The following is a 20,216-nucleotide window of genomic DNA, read 5'->3' as shown; positions in this document are numbered from 1 at the left end:
TTAAAATTAATGTGCATATTTAATTTAATATAACAGCAGGCAACATTCAGTTTCTAAAAGATCGACGCAACACTAGTAACTGAAACCAGTATTTATATACCTAGCTGTACTACTGAAGCTGAGTACTCCCAAACCAAGCCATTTCTACTCCATACCAAAGTCTGAAAATCAAAGGAAAGATTCATGCAAAAGTTACAGGTGGGAAAAAAAAAATAATCAAAAGCCAACCTTTCAAGAATTACACCCTCTTCATCAGACCACGGAAAGTGTTACTTAAGGACCCCACCTGCAAAGAATTACCCATATGATTTGTTCCATTGACTCCCTCTAAGTTTAGCAGGATTAATCATGTTCAAGAAAGCCATTATATGCTTGCAGAACAGGACTTTTTTTTTCCTTCAAGTCAGATTCAAAATCTTTTACATTCAAACTCCCTGCAATTACTTAGGAATGAGATTTATATAAGGCCTCTAAACACCTGAAGTCTCTTCAAGACTAGGAAGTATTAGTATTACTTACTGTTGACTTAGCAAATTTCCCAGTATTTGTGTTAATAGGCAAAGAATTTTAAAGCATCCACATTTAGCACAATGACAATGGACTTGATAGCCACAAGGTGCTTGAAAATGGGAATACACTTCTCTCTTTATATGGCTTTCTTTTCAAGGAATCTCAACATGACGACTTAATAATTGAAGCAACCTAGTTATTAGTCATTTAACACCTTCACTCCTTTATGTAAGACAATTCCTAGCTACTCTTCAAAAAATCCACCCTATACATTCTTGAAGATACATCTACCAAGTGCTACACATTTAATAAGACATTACCTGTTCAGCAAAAAATGAGATGACTGTAAATACAATAAGTATTACTAGAACACAATGGGTCCAGAATTTGAGCTTGTCTCTATATGCCCTCCTGTACAAACAGAAGAGAAAAATCATCTTAATGTATTACAAATGCAAATATATAAAGCTTTCATAAACAGCAAAGAGTTTTTTCAGCACTTAGAGGGTGACTAGGAAGAGAATGGAGGCTCTCATTTCATTAAGAGCCACATGGAGATTACCAAGGGGTAGTAGAGAGTAGAAGTTGGGCTAGGGAAGGTTTCATCTTTGTATCTGAAAAAATTTTGTGCAGTGAGAGCAATCATTCACTGAACAAGCAATCATTCACTCAGGAGTGAATTCGCCACCAGGTTTTCAGAATTCAACTGGTTATGGGTGCTAGATAATGTCATCTAGGCTCCCTCTCCCACAACATGTTGGACCAGATGTTCTTTTGAAGTCCCTTCCAAATTGGGCTGTCCTATGAGATTCTGTAAAACATTTTGATAAACATGACTGTCTACCAGCACTTAAGCATGCCTCAACCCACCTAGGTAGAAATCTGCTTTGGCTATAAAGAAATCAAAATAAAGTCTTCCCATGAAGCTAACAAGATCTTGTTGGATGTCCTCAAAAAGGGAGCCAACAATATGTTTAACCCTCCAGTACCAAGTATCTACATTTGACTGCAGAAATGTGCTTCCCCCTGACACTCTGCCACTGTCTGCAGCAGGACTTGTAGCACTACAATCAACACCTATTCTTGTCAGGCACAATCCTTCTGACTCCTTCTACAGTTCCTCTAATATTTCTGCTTTGCTAACTAACAGCTATTTCCCACTATTTGGTGATCAGCAAAAGAATTACTATAAAGTCTCAGACTTATCACTACACTTGCCGACCTTTTGCTCATTTTCTCCAATCAACCACTCCAATTTCTGAAGTTATTAAAGTGGCAAGAGGTAAACACACAAAAATTTCACACATAAGGTAAAAAACAGAGATGTGTATCTTTTCTGATCATTGTCTAGCTGATTATTGCTGACAGATTACAAAAAAAAAATCACTTTGTAAGAAACACAACAGTTCAAAAATACAGATCCTGTGCAAAGGGAATTCCAAACAGTGAGATTTTGGTTTTGTTTTCTTAAAGAAAGCCATGACACTTGAATTACTTTTTTTTTTTTTAAAAGCACAACTTTTCTGTGAAGTAGTTTAAAGCCAATTAATGACAATGAGCACCAGAAAAACTCAAATCCTGCAAACCTCAAGTTTTAGTCCATTCAAATAGTTTCCCATATTTTCACTTTCCTTCACAACAATGTTTTTGGGTACAGGGAAAGAGGGGGAATGGCTTGTACCAGTTCATTCTAAAATGGTGTATTTTCACACAACAAAGCCTTGAAGAGGAACTGTGTAACCTACCATTCTTGGAGTTCATGCATGTGAAGAAAACGATTCCGATACTCTCTTGGAAGTTCAAATTGGGAAGGTACTGGAAACATTGATTCATAAAAATCTCTAAGCACTGCTTTCACTGTTGGAGCATCCTTATGACTGTGATCAATATTGTCATTTAGGCAAACAAATTTTCTAGAAAACAAGAAGTTGCTGTTAGAATATTCGTTTAATAACACAGAAAGGTATCGGCACACTGGAAATAGAAACAGAATCTTTTTAAACAAAATTGATTCAGTATCCTTTTAAACCCACATTGACATATTGGATACTGGCAGTTGCCTTATTGCTGCATTATTTTAAAGTGATATGATTTTCATTCTAACTGCACCAAAAGTACATTTCTCTCTCTCTTTATATAATGCTGCCATCTAATGGGCTCTACTCTGCATCAATCCAGCCCCCACCACTAGATACAGACAGCAAGTTAGAAGGCCAGCATTATGATTTCAGTAAGGATTTGTTACAGTTTAGACCAAACCGAGCTCCAACTATAGATGGTAAACATGAGTCATAGAATCAGTCAGGGTTGGAAGGGACCACAGGGATCATCTAGTTCCAACTCCCTGCCCTAGATCAGGCTGGCCAGAGCCTCATCCAGCTTGGTCTTAAACACCTCCAGAGACGGGGCCTCCACCACCCTTTTTGAAAATGAGGGTTATGTTTCCCTTTTTCCAGTCAGTGGGGACTTCACCCGACTGCCAGGACTTTTGTAATATAATAGAGAATGGAAATACTTAAGTCTTAATCAACCAAAACAGAAACTTGGACAGAACCTATATGGAAATCACAGGACCAAATAAGCGTGCTCACACTAATGCTTGTTTCAGAGAGTTATTGCTTGTATAAGAAAGACACAACTATCCAAGCTACTGCAAACTACTGAAACTAAAGCAGCAGCTAGTGTGCTTGACTGCTGTGCACCCTTGGCCACTTTGACCTGGTGCTTAGTAGCAAAAATTCTCTTTCCCACACATGGGCAAGGTTATGTGCTTTATTTATATTGTGAGATACAAGACCCTTACATTTTCCCCAGAGGGAGAAATCATATCTGGTGACATATGCCTTGTAATTGCTAACCTTTGTAAGTAAGTAGCTGCAGTCAGCTGCATTCCCTATAGTAATGGTGTGCTCTTTCTGAAAAGCAAAGTTCAGACTTCCTGTGTGAAGCTGGAAATAACACTAGAGAGCATGTGAATTGGCCTGCATAGAGCATTGCCACTGGTCCTAAGCCTGTACTGAATCTAGCACAATTTGCCACTTTGCTTTAGGTAATTAAGTACAGAGGATAAACAGTCCTTCAAATTGTTATATAGACAAGAAAAAAATTATGCCTCTCCTTTTCAAAGATGAGTAGGGTATGTCTATGCTCTCAAGTTGTGGCAAATGTGTCTACACTGTAACCATTTTGGGAGTTCACCCTGAACTTTTCCTAACCTTGTTCCTTGGACTGGAAGCTCGTTAGCCCTGGGAATGCAGTAGTTACACACCTGCAGTGCATGCATCCCTGTTTAGCCTCATTTGAAGAAGATGCAGTTTACAAACAGAAAAGTTGCTAAGCATAGCAAACCAAAGCGCAGTAAGTGGCAGCAACGAGACTGTTAATCAGTTTCAAATGTAAAGAACTGTTTTAATCCACTCAAAAAAATCAAAATCTGTTTTTAAATTTGGATATTCTAGAATTAATGCCTAGACAATTACAGGTCAATTTCCTTAAAGATGCAAACCAAACATTTTAGGCAGATCAGCAGGTGAACAATACTTCTAATTCATTTTAAAAGAGGTACTGAATAGCTGGTTTTAGAGACTGCACAATTACTGTTTTCTACTCAAACACAGCAAGAAGGAGAGAGCTCTCCTTTGCTAACAAGGTGTGACTACATTTTGCAGGAGGAGAGTCCAAGCAATTAAGTCAGCTTCACAAACCATCCAACAATCTGGGACTATAATACACTACTGTTCCTTAAGAGCAAAAAAAACCCTAACTACAACAACGACAAAAGGATATGCATATATGGAGTCTCAAGCTGAGTCCATAATAGCACGCCTGTACATCATATTTATATACAGTGTATATATACATATAATAAAAATATATAAAATTATATATAACATAAAAATATAAATATATATAAATATATATAATATAAATATATATATACAATTTATACTGCAAGCATCATAAGATTGCTTGCAGTATAAATTGTATGCTCTCTAGAATGGCAATAAGTGAAAGTCTCAAAACCAGCAAAGTTAATCTCTAAGTTTTCAAACATTTTAGATGTGAACCGTAGAAGCAGAAAATTAAAAGCACCTCAAAACTTCATAGAACCAAGAAACAGGATACCTGGGATTTTTTCGTATGTCGTCCAACTGACCGACCACATGAGAAACATTTGTGCGAATCATTTTGAAGGCAATTTCCTCTTCTCCCATGATTTCAAACCTTACTCATAAAAAAATATACATTAATAAAACAACCTAAAGCCACGTTCAATGAATAGTAGTATTTTATTTATTGACTTCTAATCTGACTGGCCAACTTGATTTACATTATAATTATATTTAAGACACAAGAAGACACATTTATATTTCTAGCCCTGAGAAATCTTAACATAAAATCAAAGAAGGGTATATAAAACTACAGTCTTAAATGCAAACAACACCTCCCTCATCCACTTAATCATCAACTTGAACACAAAACAATTATATCAAATGAAGAACTGTATCATGTCTGAAGGACACCTTGAGTTTGAAGGAACATTTGACCCCAGTTTACTAGAGGTACTACTTGCATTTTTCACCTTTCTTATGTTGACCTAAGAAAAGCTCTTGCCCAGCCCTTGAAGTCTCACCTGAGAATCTGCTCCATTTCTAAAAATCACACAATTATTAGTTACAATTGTTTAATATCAAAGTTCAAGGAAACCGAAGAGAAGTGTATATCCTAATGATATAAATATATTTACTATAAATTGGTACAGCAAATTCTTGCCCCCAACTCAAAATTTTTCAATTTCATTGTGTCAGATTTTCAGTTTTACTATAAACTCTCTTGGAGAGAGAATTGTTTGTAATACCATAAAGCTTATAGCACAACCTAAGGTACTATGAATTAATATACACTAATGTTCAAAAACTGTCCTTAGCAGCATCTGTAACTTTTTTCATTCTAAAGCTTTATTTGACTTTGTGGCCACTCTTGCAAGCTTCAGAGATGCCCCACCAGTCTCCTCTGCCCAACACTGCTGATGCAGCAGTGGACAGGAGACAAGGCTGCAAGATCCTTGCCAGCAAATGGTCTCATGGGCATGTGACAGATCTTTCTTCTGTGAAACCTGCAAACCTAAGAACCTGATCTCAGGCAGACCTAAGCAAATGCAATTATTTAAACAAACCCATGAACACCATAATTTTTCAGTCCTTCCAAAAGGAGATGGAAACTTTTTCTGGTCATTCCCTTACCCCTCCCTGCCTTCCCACCTGTCATTCCTCCTCCTTGCAGAAAAACTACAAGGCTGTTAGGGGCTAAAATGATTTTTCTGTTATTTTCTTTTTTTTAAGCTTCAGTAGAAGAAAAGATGAATCAGACTTACAGACAAGCTCTCTCATTCTGTTTTATGCTACTTTAACTGCCCTCACTTAACACATACACAGTTTACACAGACACTTAAAGATGCTCTGGCTTACTGTTGCACAACACCAATTAGGATATAGTTCCAGATGACACAAGTAGCACAGAAGTATTTAGTCTACTAAGTTTAAAAAAACCCAGAATTATATAATTTTGCACAATGAAACATACATAAGTATCAGTATGTTTCTTCAGTTACACTGGCAAAATAAATTGAGCTACGGTTTGTTAACATGCATGTATAATCTCTGGTCATGTGTGTATTTATACTTTTTCCTAGTGCTTCACAAAACCTAGCATGGCTTCCCACAGGACTATAACATCATACCTGTATTTGTTTTTGTCCTTGTATGCCTTACGGATTCTGTCAGTCACAGGTTTGCAATTGGTCACTAGGTTTTTAGTCACTGGAGGCTGGAAGAAAACATTGCTTAGATTATAGGTTACTGAAAATTACAGAGTCTGTTACAGAGATGCACTTTGTAGAACAATTGTATTTCAGCTGGAAAGGCCTGCATATGTTTTTCCCTCCTGGAATGAATAGCAATAGTTTCTTAATCAACTGCTGAGGGAAAAAACAAACAACTAAAAATATACCAGTGCATAACACCACAATTTTCCATGTGTACAAATACTGCAAAACCACTGTAGCTCATTTGGCAAGTATCTGATGCTCCTCTCATGGAGCTCACCAGTACTGCTCTCTGGATCTGTGGATGCACATGAAGCTTTAAATCTAACACAAAGTGCACAGAAACAAATGAGAAATAAAACCCCTGTTCCCAAGGGGTATTTCAGTGGTAGTAGACTCACTACAAGAAATCTAGATGTTGCAGACAAGGCAAGTAAAAATCATTCAGGCCTCTGTGCTAACACAAGCACTATTTTGTTGCTATTTGAACTGACTGATAATATTAATACATTAAGCATTACTACTCAGATTAGTGCTATTTTACTAAGTCTCCAAAAAGATTAAAGTCATTTGACATTGTTCCAAACTATTGAGTCTTAGTTTTAATCCCATCTTATTGATAGCAGCCAACTTTAACTACTACTCTTCAAAGTCTTTAGTTCACAGAATTTTGCAGATTGAATTGATTCATAAAGAGGCAAATGAAGCAAGGCTATACTGGATGTAATGGCCTCAAGACTGTGCATGACTCTCAAATCCACACCTCCCATTTTCAAAACAGGCTGACAGAATGGCCTTATATAGAACTTCACTGGAATTCAAACTTAGGGTAAAATATTTGTAAAACCTTGTAATATTTGTAAAACCTTGTAAGGTTTTAAAATGAATAACAAAACAAGGCAGGATGGATGTCCAGAGGGAAGAAGGAAAAAAAAAAAAAGAAGACCAAAAACCCCCAGTCAACATCTATATACATCCATTTTCACACACAACATAGATTTCTGTACTATGATTTGGCAGTGTTTAGCATCAGTAATGCTCTTCTACTATGCAGAAGCTCATCACCTGTATTCAAAATTATTTTTACTTTCATTTAGCATTGAAAGTATAAAATACCAGGTCATCGATTTAGCAAAGTACATGCACACATTTTTTTCAAAAGCACAGGCTGATGCAGAAATTAAATTCTCAATGTCTAAATATTCCATAGACTTAAAGATTCTAGTTTCCAAACCCAGCAGGTTTTAAATGAGAACTTAATTACTAAACTAGAAATAAAGAATTCAAATCCTTAAGTAACATCTAGTCCTAAGATCTCCCTTTTCACAGTATGCTTTGGACTGGAAAACACACAGAAGCTCATTGGACTGCCCACAAATGAGCAACCTGCACCAGTACATGGTCCTCCTCACAGTAAAAAAGTGATTCCTGATGTTCAGAGAGAACTTCCTGTGTTTTCAGATTGTGCCAAGTGGATCCTGTCACTCAGCACAGCTGAGAAAAGACTGACTCCATCATCTTTGCACCCTCCCTTCATGTATTTATGTGGACTGATGAGATGTTGCCCTTGAGACTGCTTTTTTTTAAGCTAAAGAGCCCCAGCACCTATGGCCTTTACTCTTAAGAGAAATGACCCAGACCTTCATGGCCCATCCAGTATGCCCATGTGTCCCTTTTACTGAGGAACCTAGACTTGGATGCAGCACTTCAGGTATGGCCTCAAGAGTCCTGAGTCACCTTCCTCTACTTGCTGGCAACATTCCTAATCCAGGCTAAGTTCTACCATGAGCCTTCTTTGCAGCAAGGACACACTACTAGCTCATGTGCCTTAGGTCCTTTCTTACCAGCTGAGCAGGACCTAGCAAAACACTGGTGCATGAGCATGTTCCTCCATACCTGCAAGACACTTCATGTAGTTTGCTTCATGAGGTTCCTGCCCGCCCATCTTTGGATGTTAAAAGGAGTTAGTCTGAAGCCTTTAAATTGGAAAGAATTATTCTAAAGATGCACAACTGATGGTTTGATGTTTTGGGTTTTGTTTTGTTTTTAAATACCTGGGTCAAAATTTAGATAAAGTTTTACCAGAAAGTACTAGTCAGAGGGGTATTTGGTACATTGCCTTTTTGGTTGACAACAGTGAATTTTCCTAACAAGGATGACTGTTTAAATCCCATATATAACAATACTCTAAAAGCTCAGTTTTTCCTGTTTATAAGATTTTGTAAGTTAGGAAATAGCTTGTAAAATTTTCATTTTATAACACTGCATGTACACACAGGCAGATTTTTTGTAAATAGATTCCACAAATCAAAACAGCTTTTCAAGAACAGTAAATACATGCTCAGAAAATAAACCAAGGACCTTTTAAGAACAATGTTTCTTACCAGATTGGGATCATAATATGCTTCCTGAGTTGGTGGAATGACATGGATCTGAGTGATGTTGGCAGGAAGAGCTTTAGAGCAATTTATTAGCATTTGTTCTAGACCTGTCAAATCCTAAAAGAAAATGAAGAAAAAAAGAAACAGAAAGATAATCCTGTTTTCTTATTGACAGGTCTAAAAATCCAAGGTGCACAGTCACAACTTAATTTTCCATGTTAGTGCTGGGGAAGAAAAAAAAGAAAAGACTTGCTGAACGTTCAGCAGAACCCAGTCCAGTAAGTGCTGAACTCAGTGGAAATCTGTGTGTGTCTAAAGTAAATGTTCAGTGCATGGCTGAACTGAGACCATATAAAACTTATTATTTAATGTCATTTTAATTTAAAATTAAAACCACACCTGTCAGGACAGTACAGAATTCCCAAACTAGAAGTGCCATATTAAATTCCAAATCAAGCAAAGAAATAGAAAAGTGAACTGGAAGGACAGGAAAAAAAATAACTTTCTGATTAAGGTATAGGCTAGGAGCACACTAAAGCAGAGATCTGTATTCCAGCTATGCCAATGACTGTGTGCTGTTCCAAGGACAAATTATTTATTTGGTTTATGCCAATTGCTCTCTGGACATAACAAATAGTATAATTTGCTGTCAACCAACTGTCCATTAGAGTGTATGTCCTACAAAGGCCATGTCTCCAGTAAGAAGTGTGAGTTATTACATATGGTCTTCGTATCTGCTAGTATTACTTCTTCACTACCATTTTTTGCAGTTCTTTATGTAGACCACAAATTCCTCAGGGCAAGAACTGTCATTTACTATGAGCAAGAAAAGGATCAAGCACAGCAAGATTCCACTCTTCACAGTGGCTTATAACAAACTCATACTAACTGCTCTCTTGCACTTAGACACCAGTGATCTACTTTTCCAATACTGCTACAATTCAATTTCATTGTTGCCTCCACAGAAAATGGTATAGTAGAGCACAATGTCATAGTCTTCAGATAAAATTTAGTAACTGTCAAATGTTACAGACACTATACTCAAGGAGAAATGCAGATCTGACTCATTTTATCAGTTTTGGGCTTCAAGACTGAAGTTACTCTGAAAGTTATTGGTAAGGAAAGAGTACCTGCAAACTTAAAGGTAGTTCGTGGATTCTCGTAGCCAATGTGCGAATCTCTCGGTCAGACAAAATGCCTGACTGGTCCGTGTCAACCTCATCAAAGATCTGAGAAACGTTCAGTAGTTGGACTGCACTCATAAGATAGTAGAAATATGAAAAAGCAAACTGCATATCTTCTGAGTGCCGCACTTTGTGGAATGATGTCTTGTCAAACTCCTCAGGAAACCTATGTAAGAATGTAAACTTATTTAGTACTCCAGTTTCTTCAACTAGAATGTTCATTACCTAAAAGCAAGTTTTCACCTAGAGTTTTAAAAGGTCCTCTAAAGTTTCCTCATTTTACCACAGCCTCCGTGTTGGAATAAATTCCTTATTTCTTCTTTCAAAATACAATTTTATTGAAACATTATATTGGAAACAGCTATTGCAAAGCATCAACAGAAAAGTGGAATTATCTACCATTTTACATTACTCTAAACAAAAACCTACTCACATATCCTGTAGCTCTTGCATAACAGTGCGGTCAATCATGTGAGGCATGTGAGCAGGGACTTTCCGAGATGTAAACCCAAATTTGCTGTTTAAAAGCTTATTTACATATCGAAGGGAATCAGCAAATGTATCTTTCAGCTGCCTTCCAAAATGTTTACCATCAGTAAAGTATGACATTTGTTTGAGTAAGGACTCTTCTTCCTAAACAGCAGAACAGAAATAAATCAAGATTACATTACTAAAAGACTGAAAACATTAAACACAGGACAAAAAGAAATCATGTTTCAGCCAGAGGCCAACTCCTTTCAGTATCTGAAAATGGAAGTTTTGAACATTTTGCTTTGTATTCATTTCCTTTTGAAAAAGAAAAAAGTTAACCCTTTCCTTAATATGTTGATATTTTGATGATCATAGGATCACAGGATGTTTGTGGTTGGAAAGGACCCAAAGAGATCATCGAGACGAACCCTCCTGCCAGAGCAGGACAATACTATCTAACACAGATCACAGAGGAACATATCCAGACAGGCCTTGAAAGTTTTCAGAGAAGGAGACTCCACGACCTCCCTGGGGAGCTTGTTCCAGTGCTCTGTGACCCTTACAGGAAAGAAGTTCCCCCTTGTGTCGAGGTGGAACCTCTTTTGCTGTAATTTACACCCATTGCTCCTTGTCCTGTCACAGGGAGCAAGTGAGCAGAGCCTGTCCCCCCCATCCTGGCCAGCCCTCAGAGACTTACAAACATCTATCAAATCCCCTCTAAATCTTCTTTTCTCCAGACTATACAGCCCCACATCCCTCAGCCTCTCCTCATAAGCCATGCCCTCCTGTCCCCTAATCATCCTCGTAGCCCTCTGCTGGACCCTTTCCAGCAGATCCCTGCCCCTTTTCAACTGGGGAGCCCAAAACTGAACACAGTATTCAAGATGAGGTCTCACCAGAGCAGAGTAGAGGCAGAGGAGAACCTCCCTTGATCTGCTGGACACACTTCTCCCTAATACACTCCAGAATCCCACTGGCCTTTTCGGCCACAAGGGCACATTGCTGTGCCATGGTTAACTTGCTATCCACCAGGACCCTCAGGTCCCTCTCCACAGGACTGCTTTCCAGCAGATCACCTCCCAGCCTGTACTGGTGCAGTTTGTTATTCCTCCCCAGATGCAGGACTCTGCACTTGTCCTTGTTGAACTTCATCTGGTTCCTCTGTGCCCAGCTCTCCAGTCTGCCCAGGTCTCGCTGGATGGCTACACAGCCTTCAGCTGTATCAGCCAAGCTTCCCATCTTGGTGTCATCAGCAAACTTGCTGAGCAGACACTCTGTGCCCTCATCAATGACATTGATGAAGAACACAAAATCAGTATTTGTGCTCTGACAGCTCACACAAAAAGTCCCTGTTAGCAATTAGATTTATTCATAATACCACCCTTTTTTTCTGTTGATTATACATCCATATTCACAAACAGCAATACCATGAATATAAAGATTCCTCAGATAAAATGCCATGTCAGATGAACAGAAAGGTGTAGGCTTTTCAAAACATAGCTCCTTTGCTACTGGGGGTAGCGCAAAGCAGTTGCTACCAGCTGTAGCACAAACATCTCTTCTAGACGTTTTCAAAATTGCCAAAATGCTTTGACTGGAAGCAGAGGAAGCTTCCTACATGTTTTCTTGATGTGGCCTAGATATTCAGCTTTGTTGGCAGGCTTTCAATGTAACTTCTGGAACCCAAGTATATTTTTACTTTTTTTTTTAAAGTAAACTAGAGTCATTACTTGCATGAAGGCAATCAAAACAAAATGTAAGCTTTCTGTTATAGTGTTATGTATGTCTGAATAACAGCACTGTGCCAACACACAAAGAATAAACAGTAAACCTGACAAAAAAAAGAAGAGGCAGTGGAAAAGGAATTGAAATGTCTAAGAGAGGCCCAGAGCACAAGCAAATTAGATTTGCTTTGAAAAAATCTCAGTAATTGCTTCAAAGGCAGGGCACATGCCAAATTTACAGATCACATTAGCAATATTGCACTAAAGGCAGAGAGATGCAACTATTCCAATAAGCAGTGATGTGTTACGATACTCACATCAAGAAGGTCCTGGAAATACTTCTTTCTCTCCCATGGTAAAAAGCCTTGGTAGCTTCCAGCATAAGACTGTAATTTTCTTTGCACTAATCTCCCCCTTACAGTAGTTCCCATTTGCACACGGCCTTTTCCTCCTTCCATCTGCTGTTTATCTTCTCCAGCATCTAAATTCTGAGTTTGCTTTGATTTCTGGGTTTCCTTTAATATGAGTGCATTCAATACTTTATTTGTGTTCATTGTCACAACAGTCCTCTGTGTTCCTGTAAGCTTTGAAGGAACTTCTTCATTTGCGTTTATCGACTTTATTTTGCTATTGTTTACATCCTTATAAGGATTCTGCCAGCTGGTATAGTTCTTCGGAGCTTCTGAATGATTATGCATGCCCTTCTTTTCCAGGCCTACAATAGTCCTTATTGTAGTTAAAAACTGGAAGGGTCTCAGGAGAGTAGCCTTGGATAGGTTAAATCCTTTCTGAGTGATATCACCATTTAATAGTTTTAAGTCCAGGCTCTGCAGTGCTAGCTGAACATCTTCAGGAAGGAGAGATACATTTACTGAGGGTATTAACACCTCTTCATGTAGATTCTCTTTTGTGCCATTTCGACGTCTCTTGACTCTTGGAAAACGTTTTTCTTCAGGAATATCTTCAAATATCAGTTCAGCTTCTGGTACTGAAGTTGCAGTTTTAACATCAGAGCTGGATTTCTGCACAGAAGTTGCATTCAGTTTTGGTTCCTCTCTAGTATCAACTTCGACAACTAACTGCATTTTGAATTCTTCATCATTTTTGTTTAGAAATGTAAGGTTGAAATAGATCACAGTTGCATTCATGCCACTATTCATGATGAGGTGGATAGTCTTCCATTTGTTAGCAATTGAAGCATGTCGGATAATTGGATTATCACTGTATGAACCCTCAGTTCCTTTCTTGGCTATTTCACTGAAACTGAAGTAGGGCAGACATTCACCTTTGGGGATAACATAGTAGGTCTGATTAAGCTGAAGTGTCACCTTGTACATCTCCTCAAAATGATCTGGGGAGCAAAAAAGGAAAGAGGAAACAAAACAAATTTCTGTCAATTTGCAGTGTGACAATTACCTTTCAGTCTTTTGGAAATGTAGTATGCCCAGCTAGATTCACTGTATTACCATGGAGACAGTGTTCTGAAAGAATATTTACTGTAGCTTTATTTCTTGCTCACGTATCTTCAATAACGAATGAGCAGCACATATACTCAAGTATATAAAGCTGCCAGACACTCCAGCGGTAATTCTAAAAGTCTGCATAATTTACTATGTTCAGGCTTTAACTGCAGAATAGCTTGCTATCACATCACTTAAAATTATGTATCAGTCACAACTAAAACGTCCATGCTACACTTTTTTGCCCCATTTTAGTAGATTAATGTTATGCTGGTTGCATTTCTCCACAAGACTGCATCTTGATTTCAGACTTCTAAACTTAGGTGGGTTGAATCCAACTTCTCCCTCCTACAACAGAAAAAAGATTATCTGACAACTATCACATAAATAAAACCTCACTGTCAGCAACAAATCTGTCAAGGTTGAGACACAGGGGACATTGTATTCTTCCAAACAACCTAAATTCTTCCATTTCTGTTCCCTTGCCTATACCAGACAGTACTCTCAATCACTTCATTCACTCCTGCTAGTCTTTCATATCAAAATAAACTGAAAGTAGCCTTTAGCAAGACCAGAGCCAGACTTGAACTTGTGCTGGTAATCATCAAGTCAGCTGTCTTCATTCAGGTGAAGACTGTTTGCATAGCTGAAATGTTGTTTCTCCATTTAAAACACAAGCTTCCTGGGGCAAGGACTTTAGTGCTTGCTGCTCCGTAAGGTATCAAGTATCCCACCCATGCTTGGTTATTAATAATTTTATTAAATAAAAGTATTACATAACACTAATTCAGGTTTGATTTAGTGACTATAAGAAGCATCAGACTTCATCTGCAAGCAGCATTTCTCCATGACTTCACACAGGGAATCTTAGTCCAGTCTGAGAGTAACGATTAACTCAAATGGTCAGTAAGTTCACCAACAATGTATTTTACATACCCTGGCCACAGTCACCAGCATCAAATCCACAGGAGAGGACATTGCAGGCCTGATCACAGAATTTGTCTGCTAGCCAGGAATTAGCACAGCCTTGGTTACAGTAAGAAACACCACTTATTCCTGCACCAAACTGCCATGGTGGTCCATTCCCAATACCTCCAACAGCACCTCCACCAGCAACATAGCGACTACCCGCACTGTTACCTACAGGGAGGGAAAACAAAACAGAAAACCTCAGTCATTTCAAACCCTTCTTTCTGAGGAAAGGCACATGGTAAGCCACAGTGTTAACACTAGACTAGAGAGTCAGTCTTATTTATCATCTGTGAAATTAAAATGAGACAAATGCTAATTAGAGCTCTGTGAGTTAGTGTAAAATATAGTGTCCACAACCTCCATGTAGAAGCTCAGGAACCAACTTAAAGTTGCAACAAAATCCCCAATATATTGTGTCTCGATTACAAAAAGGCAAGCAGAAAACTGATTTACTTCTTATTGTGCTTGCAGTCTTGACATTACAGACTCCTAGAGTGGTATAACTCCATCAGTTAATTTCATTTTCTTACACTGCAGTCATAAAAATTCCATCTAGAAACTAATGGTGCAGCTTCAGATTCTAGTTATTAATTGGATTCTAAGTACAACAATACATAATTTTGTGTGTATGTATACAGCTATATATTATACAGTATTATCTAATAATAATATGAATTTCAAAAACCTTCCTTTCAGCTAGTCATATTTGGTACCCAAAGAAAGATTCTCTATGCCCTACTTACTATTTGCTGTCATTATCCACAGAACTTTGTAGTTTGCAAGAATTAAGCTCTTTGTTCCCTAACTGATTTTTTTCTTTTTCTTAATAAAGAGGCAACTTTCGTAGTTATAGGACAAAATAGAGAATTATTCTTGTAAAGAGAAACAAACAGCTCACTTTTTCTAAATTATTGTCTTACCAATGCAATCACCTCCATCCCAATCACATGCTGAGTTATTACAGGCTTTATCACAGTAACCATCTTTAATCCATGAGCCAGGACATCCCTCAGCACAGTTTGGCACAGGCCAAGTCAAGTAAACCTGGAACAATGTTACAGTCTGAGACAGGAGCTGGCAAACAGAAGTCATCTGAGCTTGTTTCTTGGAATAGGAATTTAAAATAATGCTTTCCTGTGCCCTAAATGTTCACACAGATCTACAAAGAGCATTTAAACCTTCCACATGTTATCCTTTTTGAACAGAAGGAGGAATTCCCAAGGCCATGCAGCAAGTTAGCAATGTCCAGAAATAGAAAGTGGGACTTGCGAAATCTACTTCTGCAAGTCACATTCCGGTGACAATATTCTAACTTTTATCAAGTAATAGAAAAGTAAACTCTGAAATAGCTCTGCAGTTTGCTTGTTCTCCTGACTCAAAATATTTCTTCGTCACTAACCAGTCATGTGATAAGCAGCTCATGTTGAACATAATCCCTGAAGCTTCTGATCCTCTATGACTTAAATAATTCAAAGGATTGCTAAAATAGAAGTGTGGGGAGGTGGGCATTAAGAACAATCACATTTTCCTTTAGGTCTTGTTGTTTCAAGATTTGAGTAGTCCATTTCATACTGAAGCACTTCATCATCATACCTGGGCAGAGTAACTGTAGAACAATAAAAACACACTAACAATATGGTTTTCCAATTTTATGCCTACCTCCCTAAAGATTTTAAACTGAAAGCCTTCTAACAGTCTCAACTACTGAAATAATCTTCGGGAACCCTTAAATTTTTACAACCCTTCTCACTGCTCTCTGCACGCTATGTTCAATTCAGTGGTCTCTCATATCTTCTGTACTCACTGCTTTAATACAAATAAGTATACATTAAGTGTAATTTATTTTTATGTCACTCTTGTAGATCAAGCTCAAGGATGAAAACTGCTGGCAACCAGGATTTTTATGCATGACTACTGCTAACGTTTGCTCAACCTGCTTTCCTTGCTTAACTCCAGTTGTTTAATATGTTAAACATATATCTTGCAGTAAATGATTATAAATACACATAGATTGGGCAAAGGTATTACGCATGTCTGGAACAGAGATAATTAATAGTATATTTAACTATTAGACCAGTTTGAATGTCATCTCACCTCAGTGTTCCCAGGAAAAACTCCATTCAGTGTGTTTAGGATTTCCCATAAAACAAAATGAATTTAAAAAGGGGGAAAGACTGACAGTTGTCAGACATCACATTGGTCATACCAGGGCTCCAACAGAAAGTGAGAGAATTAAAGAATTATACTGAACATAAAGCATGTAGCCTGACAGAGGAACCATAACATCGCCAGAAATCTGTGAGTGACTATCAAAAGAAGTAGTTCTGCAACCCAAATACCACCACACATAGAGATTAAAAAAGACAGAGCCCTCTCCACCCTGGACATTTGATAACAATTTTCTAACTATGAATAATGAGGTAGGTAAAATGGGGAGTAAGGACTGAGGGAAAATCACCTTCTATTTGTTCTCCCTTTCAAAGTAGTATTTCTTTGATTTCTATTATATTAGCATAGAAAAGTTTTACATTTAGCTCTGGTAGAATGCTCTTTCGCAATGGCTTACCTTTTGACCTTTAGAGTGACTGTAAAAATCATCAGGCCAAACATCCTTCCCAAACATAACATCGTCATTGAGATAGATAAACTTCTGAGAGAGGCCACTGATACGATGAATGTGACTTTCAATAGCTGGTGAACTGAAGGTAGGCAAGTGACTCACATTCTGAAATATTTCCTAAACCAAAAAGCCACCAAACCAGTTTCAGAAGGTAAAAATAAATAAAAAACACAAACCATAAAAATATCAGGCACACCAGATAAATTTGATACCTATCTAATAAGAAGAAAAAGTGTTATCAAGAACAAGGAGAGATATGAAAGAAAAATGAAAATATTTCAGCAGAAGAAGAAAAATTTTGCTCTCATTCCCCCCCCCCCAAAACCACTTTCAAGTCTGCTGCTTAACTAAAAATGCCTACACCTGGTTCGATACAAAGACACAAACTCCTCTCCTGTTAGGTACTGGATCAGAAGTACCCATATTTATACTTCTCATGCAGTACAGGTTGCACAACATTTCAAGCAAGTTGAATCTGTTTCAGCATTCAAAGAGTCAGGATTCTCCCATCTCTTTCAAGAGATTTCACAAGTACACAGCAAAAGAAATCTTGCTACAACTTGGATTGCTCAGGGCTCCTATGGCATGTCCAGATACCAAAATTGGTCCTAAACTGGGATTAAGAAGCTACTAGAGTATTTTTGTTTCACTTATTCAGGAAGTTTAAAGGTTTCTCTTCTCTTTTCAAGTAAGATTTTTACAGTCATCTGCTTAGTTTCAGTAATTGTAAACCATTCTATCTCAACAAAAACTTCTTAGGTTCTTACTGATTCTGTGAGTGTATTTATGAATTCCAATTAAATGTTCTTCTTCCCCATTTTATTAAACCCCACTACATCTTCATGTTTTGGCTAAGTGGAGGGATGAAGTTATAATTTTTGATACATATATATAAGCGCCTTCATTTAGTCCACTTCTCCAAATATTGAGACTTCAGATAACATGTACACATCTACTTATAAAAAACCTGGGGAGGAGGGGTCACACCCACCATCCAAATAAATGCAGCCATTAGCAGAAGGGGGGATAACTTCACTTCAAAACAGACACAGAATGTTTTACTTGTGGCACTTTAATGCTGGTATTTTTGTTTGACTGTAGGATTTTTATTTGGCTTTTGTGCAGGTTTTACCTGATGTGTCACTATGCTTATCCGAGGATTATCCAGGTTAAGCCAAGAAGGGATCTGCCCATTAGTGACGATGAAAATGTGTCGTACCCAAGGGGCATGTCTCTCTATTGATCGTAATGAGTATCTCAGCTCTTCATTATCTTCGAAACGGCTGGCAGAAATATCTTCATCCTGTTTAGACTACAAAAAGAGAAAAACCTTTCTTAGATTTTAAATAAAATACTCCAGTTCTGATCCAGCTAAGTACGTGGGTGCCTGAACACTTGAGGATTTAAACGCTGGAAGATAAAACTGCATTGATTGAGTACCTTTATTCTTCTGAAGGATCACATTCCTCTGAATACCCAGGTGAAGAATACAATCTTCAACCATCAGCAGCTGACTGCCTGGTATCATTTGGTTGTCTCTTGGCCACACTGCAAAGTGACAGTGTCTTGTGTAAACCCAGCTTTTGAAGAAAAAACCCTGAGAAAAACTTATGTCCTCCTGTTTTCCTGGATGATTAGGTTCAGTTATTCCTGATCTTGACCAAAAGTCAAGTTGCATTTCAATTCAGTTACATCACATTTCAGAAATCCAGTTTGAAGAGGCTGGGGCCTTCCAAGTACACTGCATCATAGGCCATATATAAATGTCACCTAATACAGATACACTGGAAGTATCCTGAGGTAGCAGCCCTTCAATTATTCCCTGCTCTTTTATTTTCAACAATTTAGCCTAATGTTCACTATCACATAGCTGCATGCTACTCATACTTTTGTTAGAAAGAAAACGTTTTAATGAGAAACTCATCAGGTAAGTAATAAAATTGGGTTATATGACACTCTTACATGTTTCTTTTCCAATTTTTGAAGACTTAATGACCTCTTCTAAAAACAATTATAGCTACATAAAAGGAACATTTCTAGAAGTATGTCCAAATGAAACAAACAAACAAACAAAACTGAACATTTAACAATCACCATGTTGACTGCAGATTCCATACATTATAAATAAGGCTTCTTATTTAATATGTGCAGTAACACAGCTTAGGCATTCTCAAAACCAAGACAACTGAACATATTTCAGCATCCATTTACATAACAATGCAAAATTTCAACACAAGGAAGTATAAAATTTGAGTTCAAGGTTTGTATTAAAAAAGAAAAGTTCCCCAAAAGCAAGGCTTACAGGGCACAAAGAAAGACTGGAAGCTTTACGAAGTAAGCGTTTACTGAAGTCCAACAGGAGGAAAAAATCCAAGATTTTAAAAGATCTTATGTTGAAACAGACACTGTTATTTTATTTCCTGTTGCTAAACAGAACATCCTTGCTTGTATCAAAAGTATTCAAAGTAAAACTTTCCTTACAGACATCTGCATTTCAGGTCTTCAAAATTTTTGTTAGGAAAGTAATTATCATTTGCTCAATTCTTAAGAAATCTATCAAGAAGAAGATAATCCTGTTTTTTAATAAAGCTCTCTGCCTTCCCCATACAAGAAACCTGCTTATCTGACAGACAGTTAAGCTTTTCAAGGCTTGACTGCACACAACTTTATCAGAATATACAAAGAGAGCAAAATTTTCCATTTGGTGGAGAACAGGAATTTCAATTTCAGAATTTGACAATGTACTTGTCATGTTTTCTTCAAACACAACAAAATACTGGATTTTTTTAACACTTCCAAGCTTCTGGAAGAAATCCCATGTTCGTCGTCACTGACTAGTTAGCCTCTATTTGGCAGTTTTTAAATGCTGCAACCTTCACATTCTGTAGCAGAATTTACCTACCTGACTGATAGAGCTGAGGTCCCATAGTAAATAAGCAGGATTAAGCACCAGTTCTTTTCCATCTATAGTCATGTTCTTCTTTGCTTGCTTGCTCAGTTCCTGGAAACCCTTAGGGTTATTCAGCTGCAGGAGAGCAACACTGGCTTCTGAATACAGCTGCAACTATAC

At 37.7% G+C, this 20,216-nt stretch overlaps 1 protein-coding gene across 5 annotated transcripts in view; it reads right to left on the bottom strand.

Moving 5' to 3' along the window:
• The window catches only part of GNPTAB (N-acetylglucosamine-1-phosphate transferase subunits alpha and beta), a 42,782-nt gene that overhangs the window by 1,879 nt on the left and 20,687 nt on the right, over positions 1–20,216 (bottom strand). For 4 of the 5 annotated variants that reach the window (XM_064155456.1, XM_064155458.1, XM_064155461.1 and 1 more), the window contains exons 8-20: positions 20,049–20,210; positions 18,279–18,458; positions 17,093–17,263; positions 15,447–15,570; positions 14,491–14,694; positions 12,412–13,445; positions 10,333–10,532; positions 9,846–10,065; positions 8,719–8,832; positions 6,251–6,336; positions 4,636–4,734; positions 2,256–2,423; positions 831–921 (exon numbers count right to left, since the gene is read on the bottom strand). In XM_064155456.1, coding sequence (XP_064011526.1) covers positions 831–921; positions 2,256–2,423; positions 4,636–4,734; positions 6,251–6,336; positions 8,719–8,832; positions 9,846–10,065; positions 10,333–10,532; positions 12,412–13,445; positions 14,491–14,694; positions 15,447–15,570; positions 17,093–17,263; positions 18,279–18,458; positions 20,049–20,210 — 2,853 coding nt within the window. Of the gene's footprint in view, positions 1–228; positions 287–830; positions 922–2,255; positions 2,424–4,635; positions 4,735–6,250; positions 6,337–8,718; positions 8,833–9,845; positions 10,066–10,332; positions 10,533–12,411; positions 13,446–14,490; positions 14,695–15,446; positions 15,571–17,092; positions 17,264–18,278; positions 18,459–20,048; positions 20,211–20,216 lie in introns of all 5 variants that reach the window. The other variant, XM_064155459.1, reaches the window with a different exon arrangement.

Source organism: Pogoniulus pusillus, chromosome 15, assembly GCF_015220805.1.
Source record: "Pogoniulus pusillus isolate bPogPus1 chromosome 15, bPogPus1.pri, whole genome shotgun sequence".
Classification (NCBI taxonomy): Eukaryota; Metazoa; Chordata; class Aves; order Piciformes; family Lybiidae; genus Pogoniulus; species Pogoniulus pusillus.
Note: the sequence above shows the minus strand (reverse complement) of the source record. Positions and strands in the feature narration are given on the sequence as shown.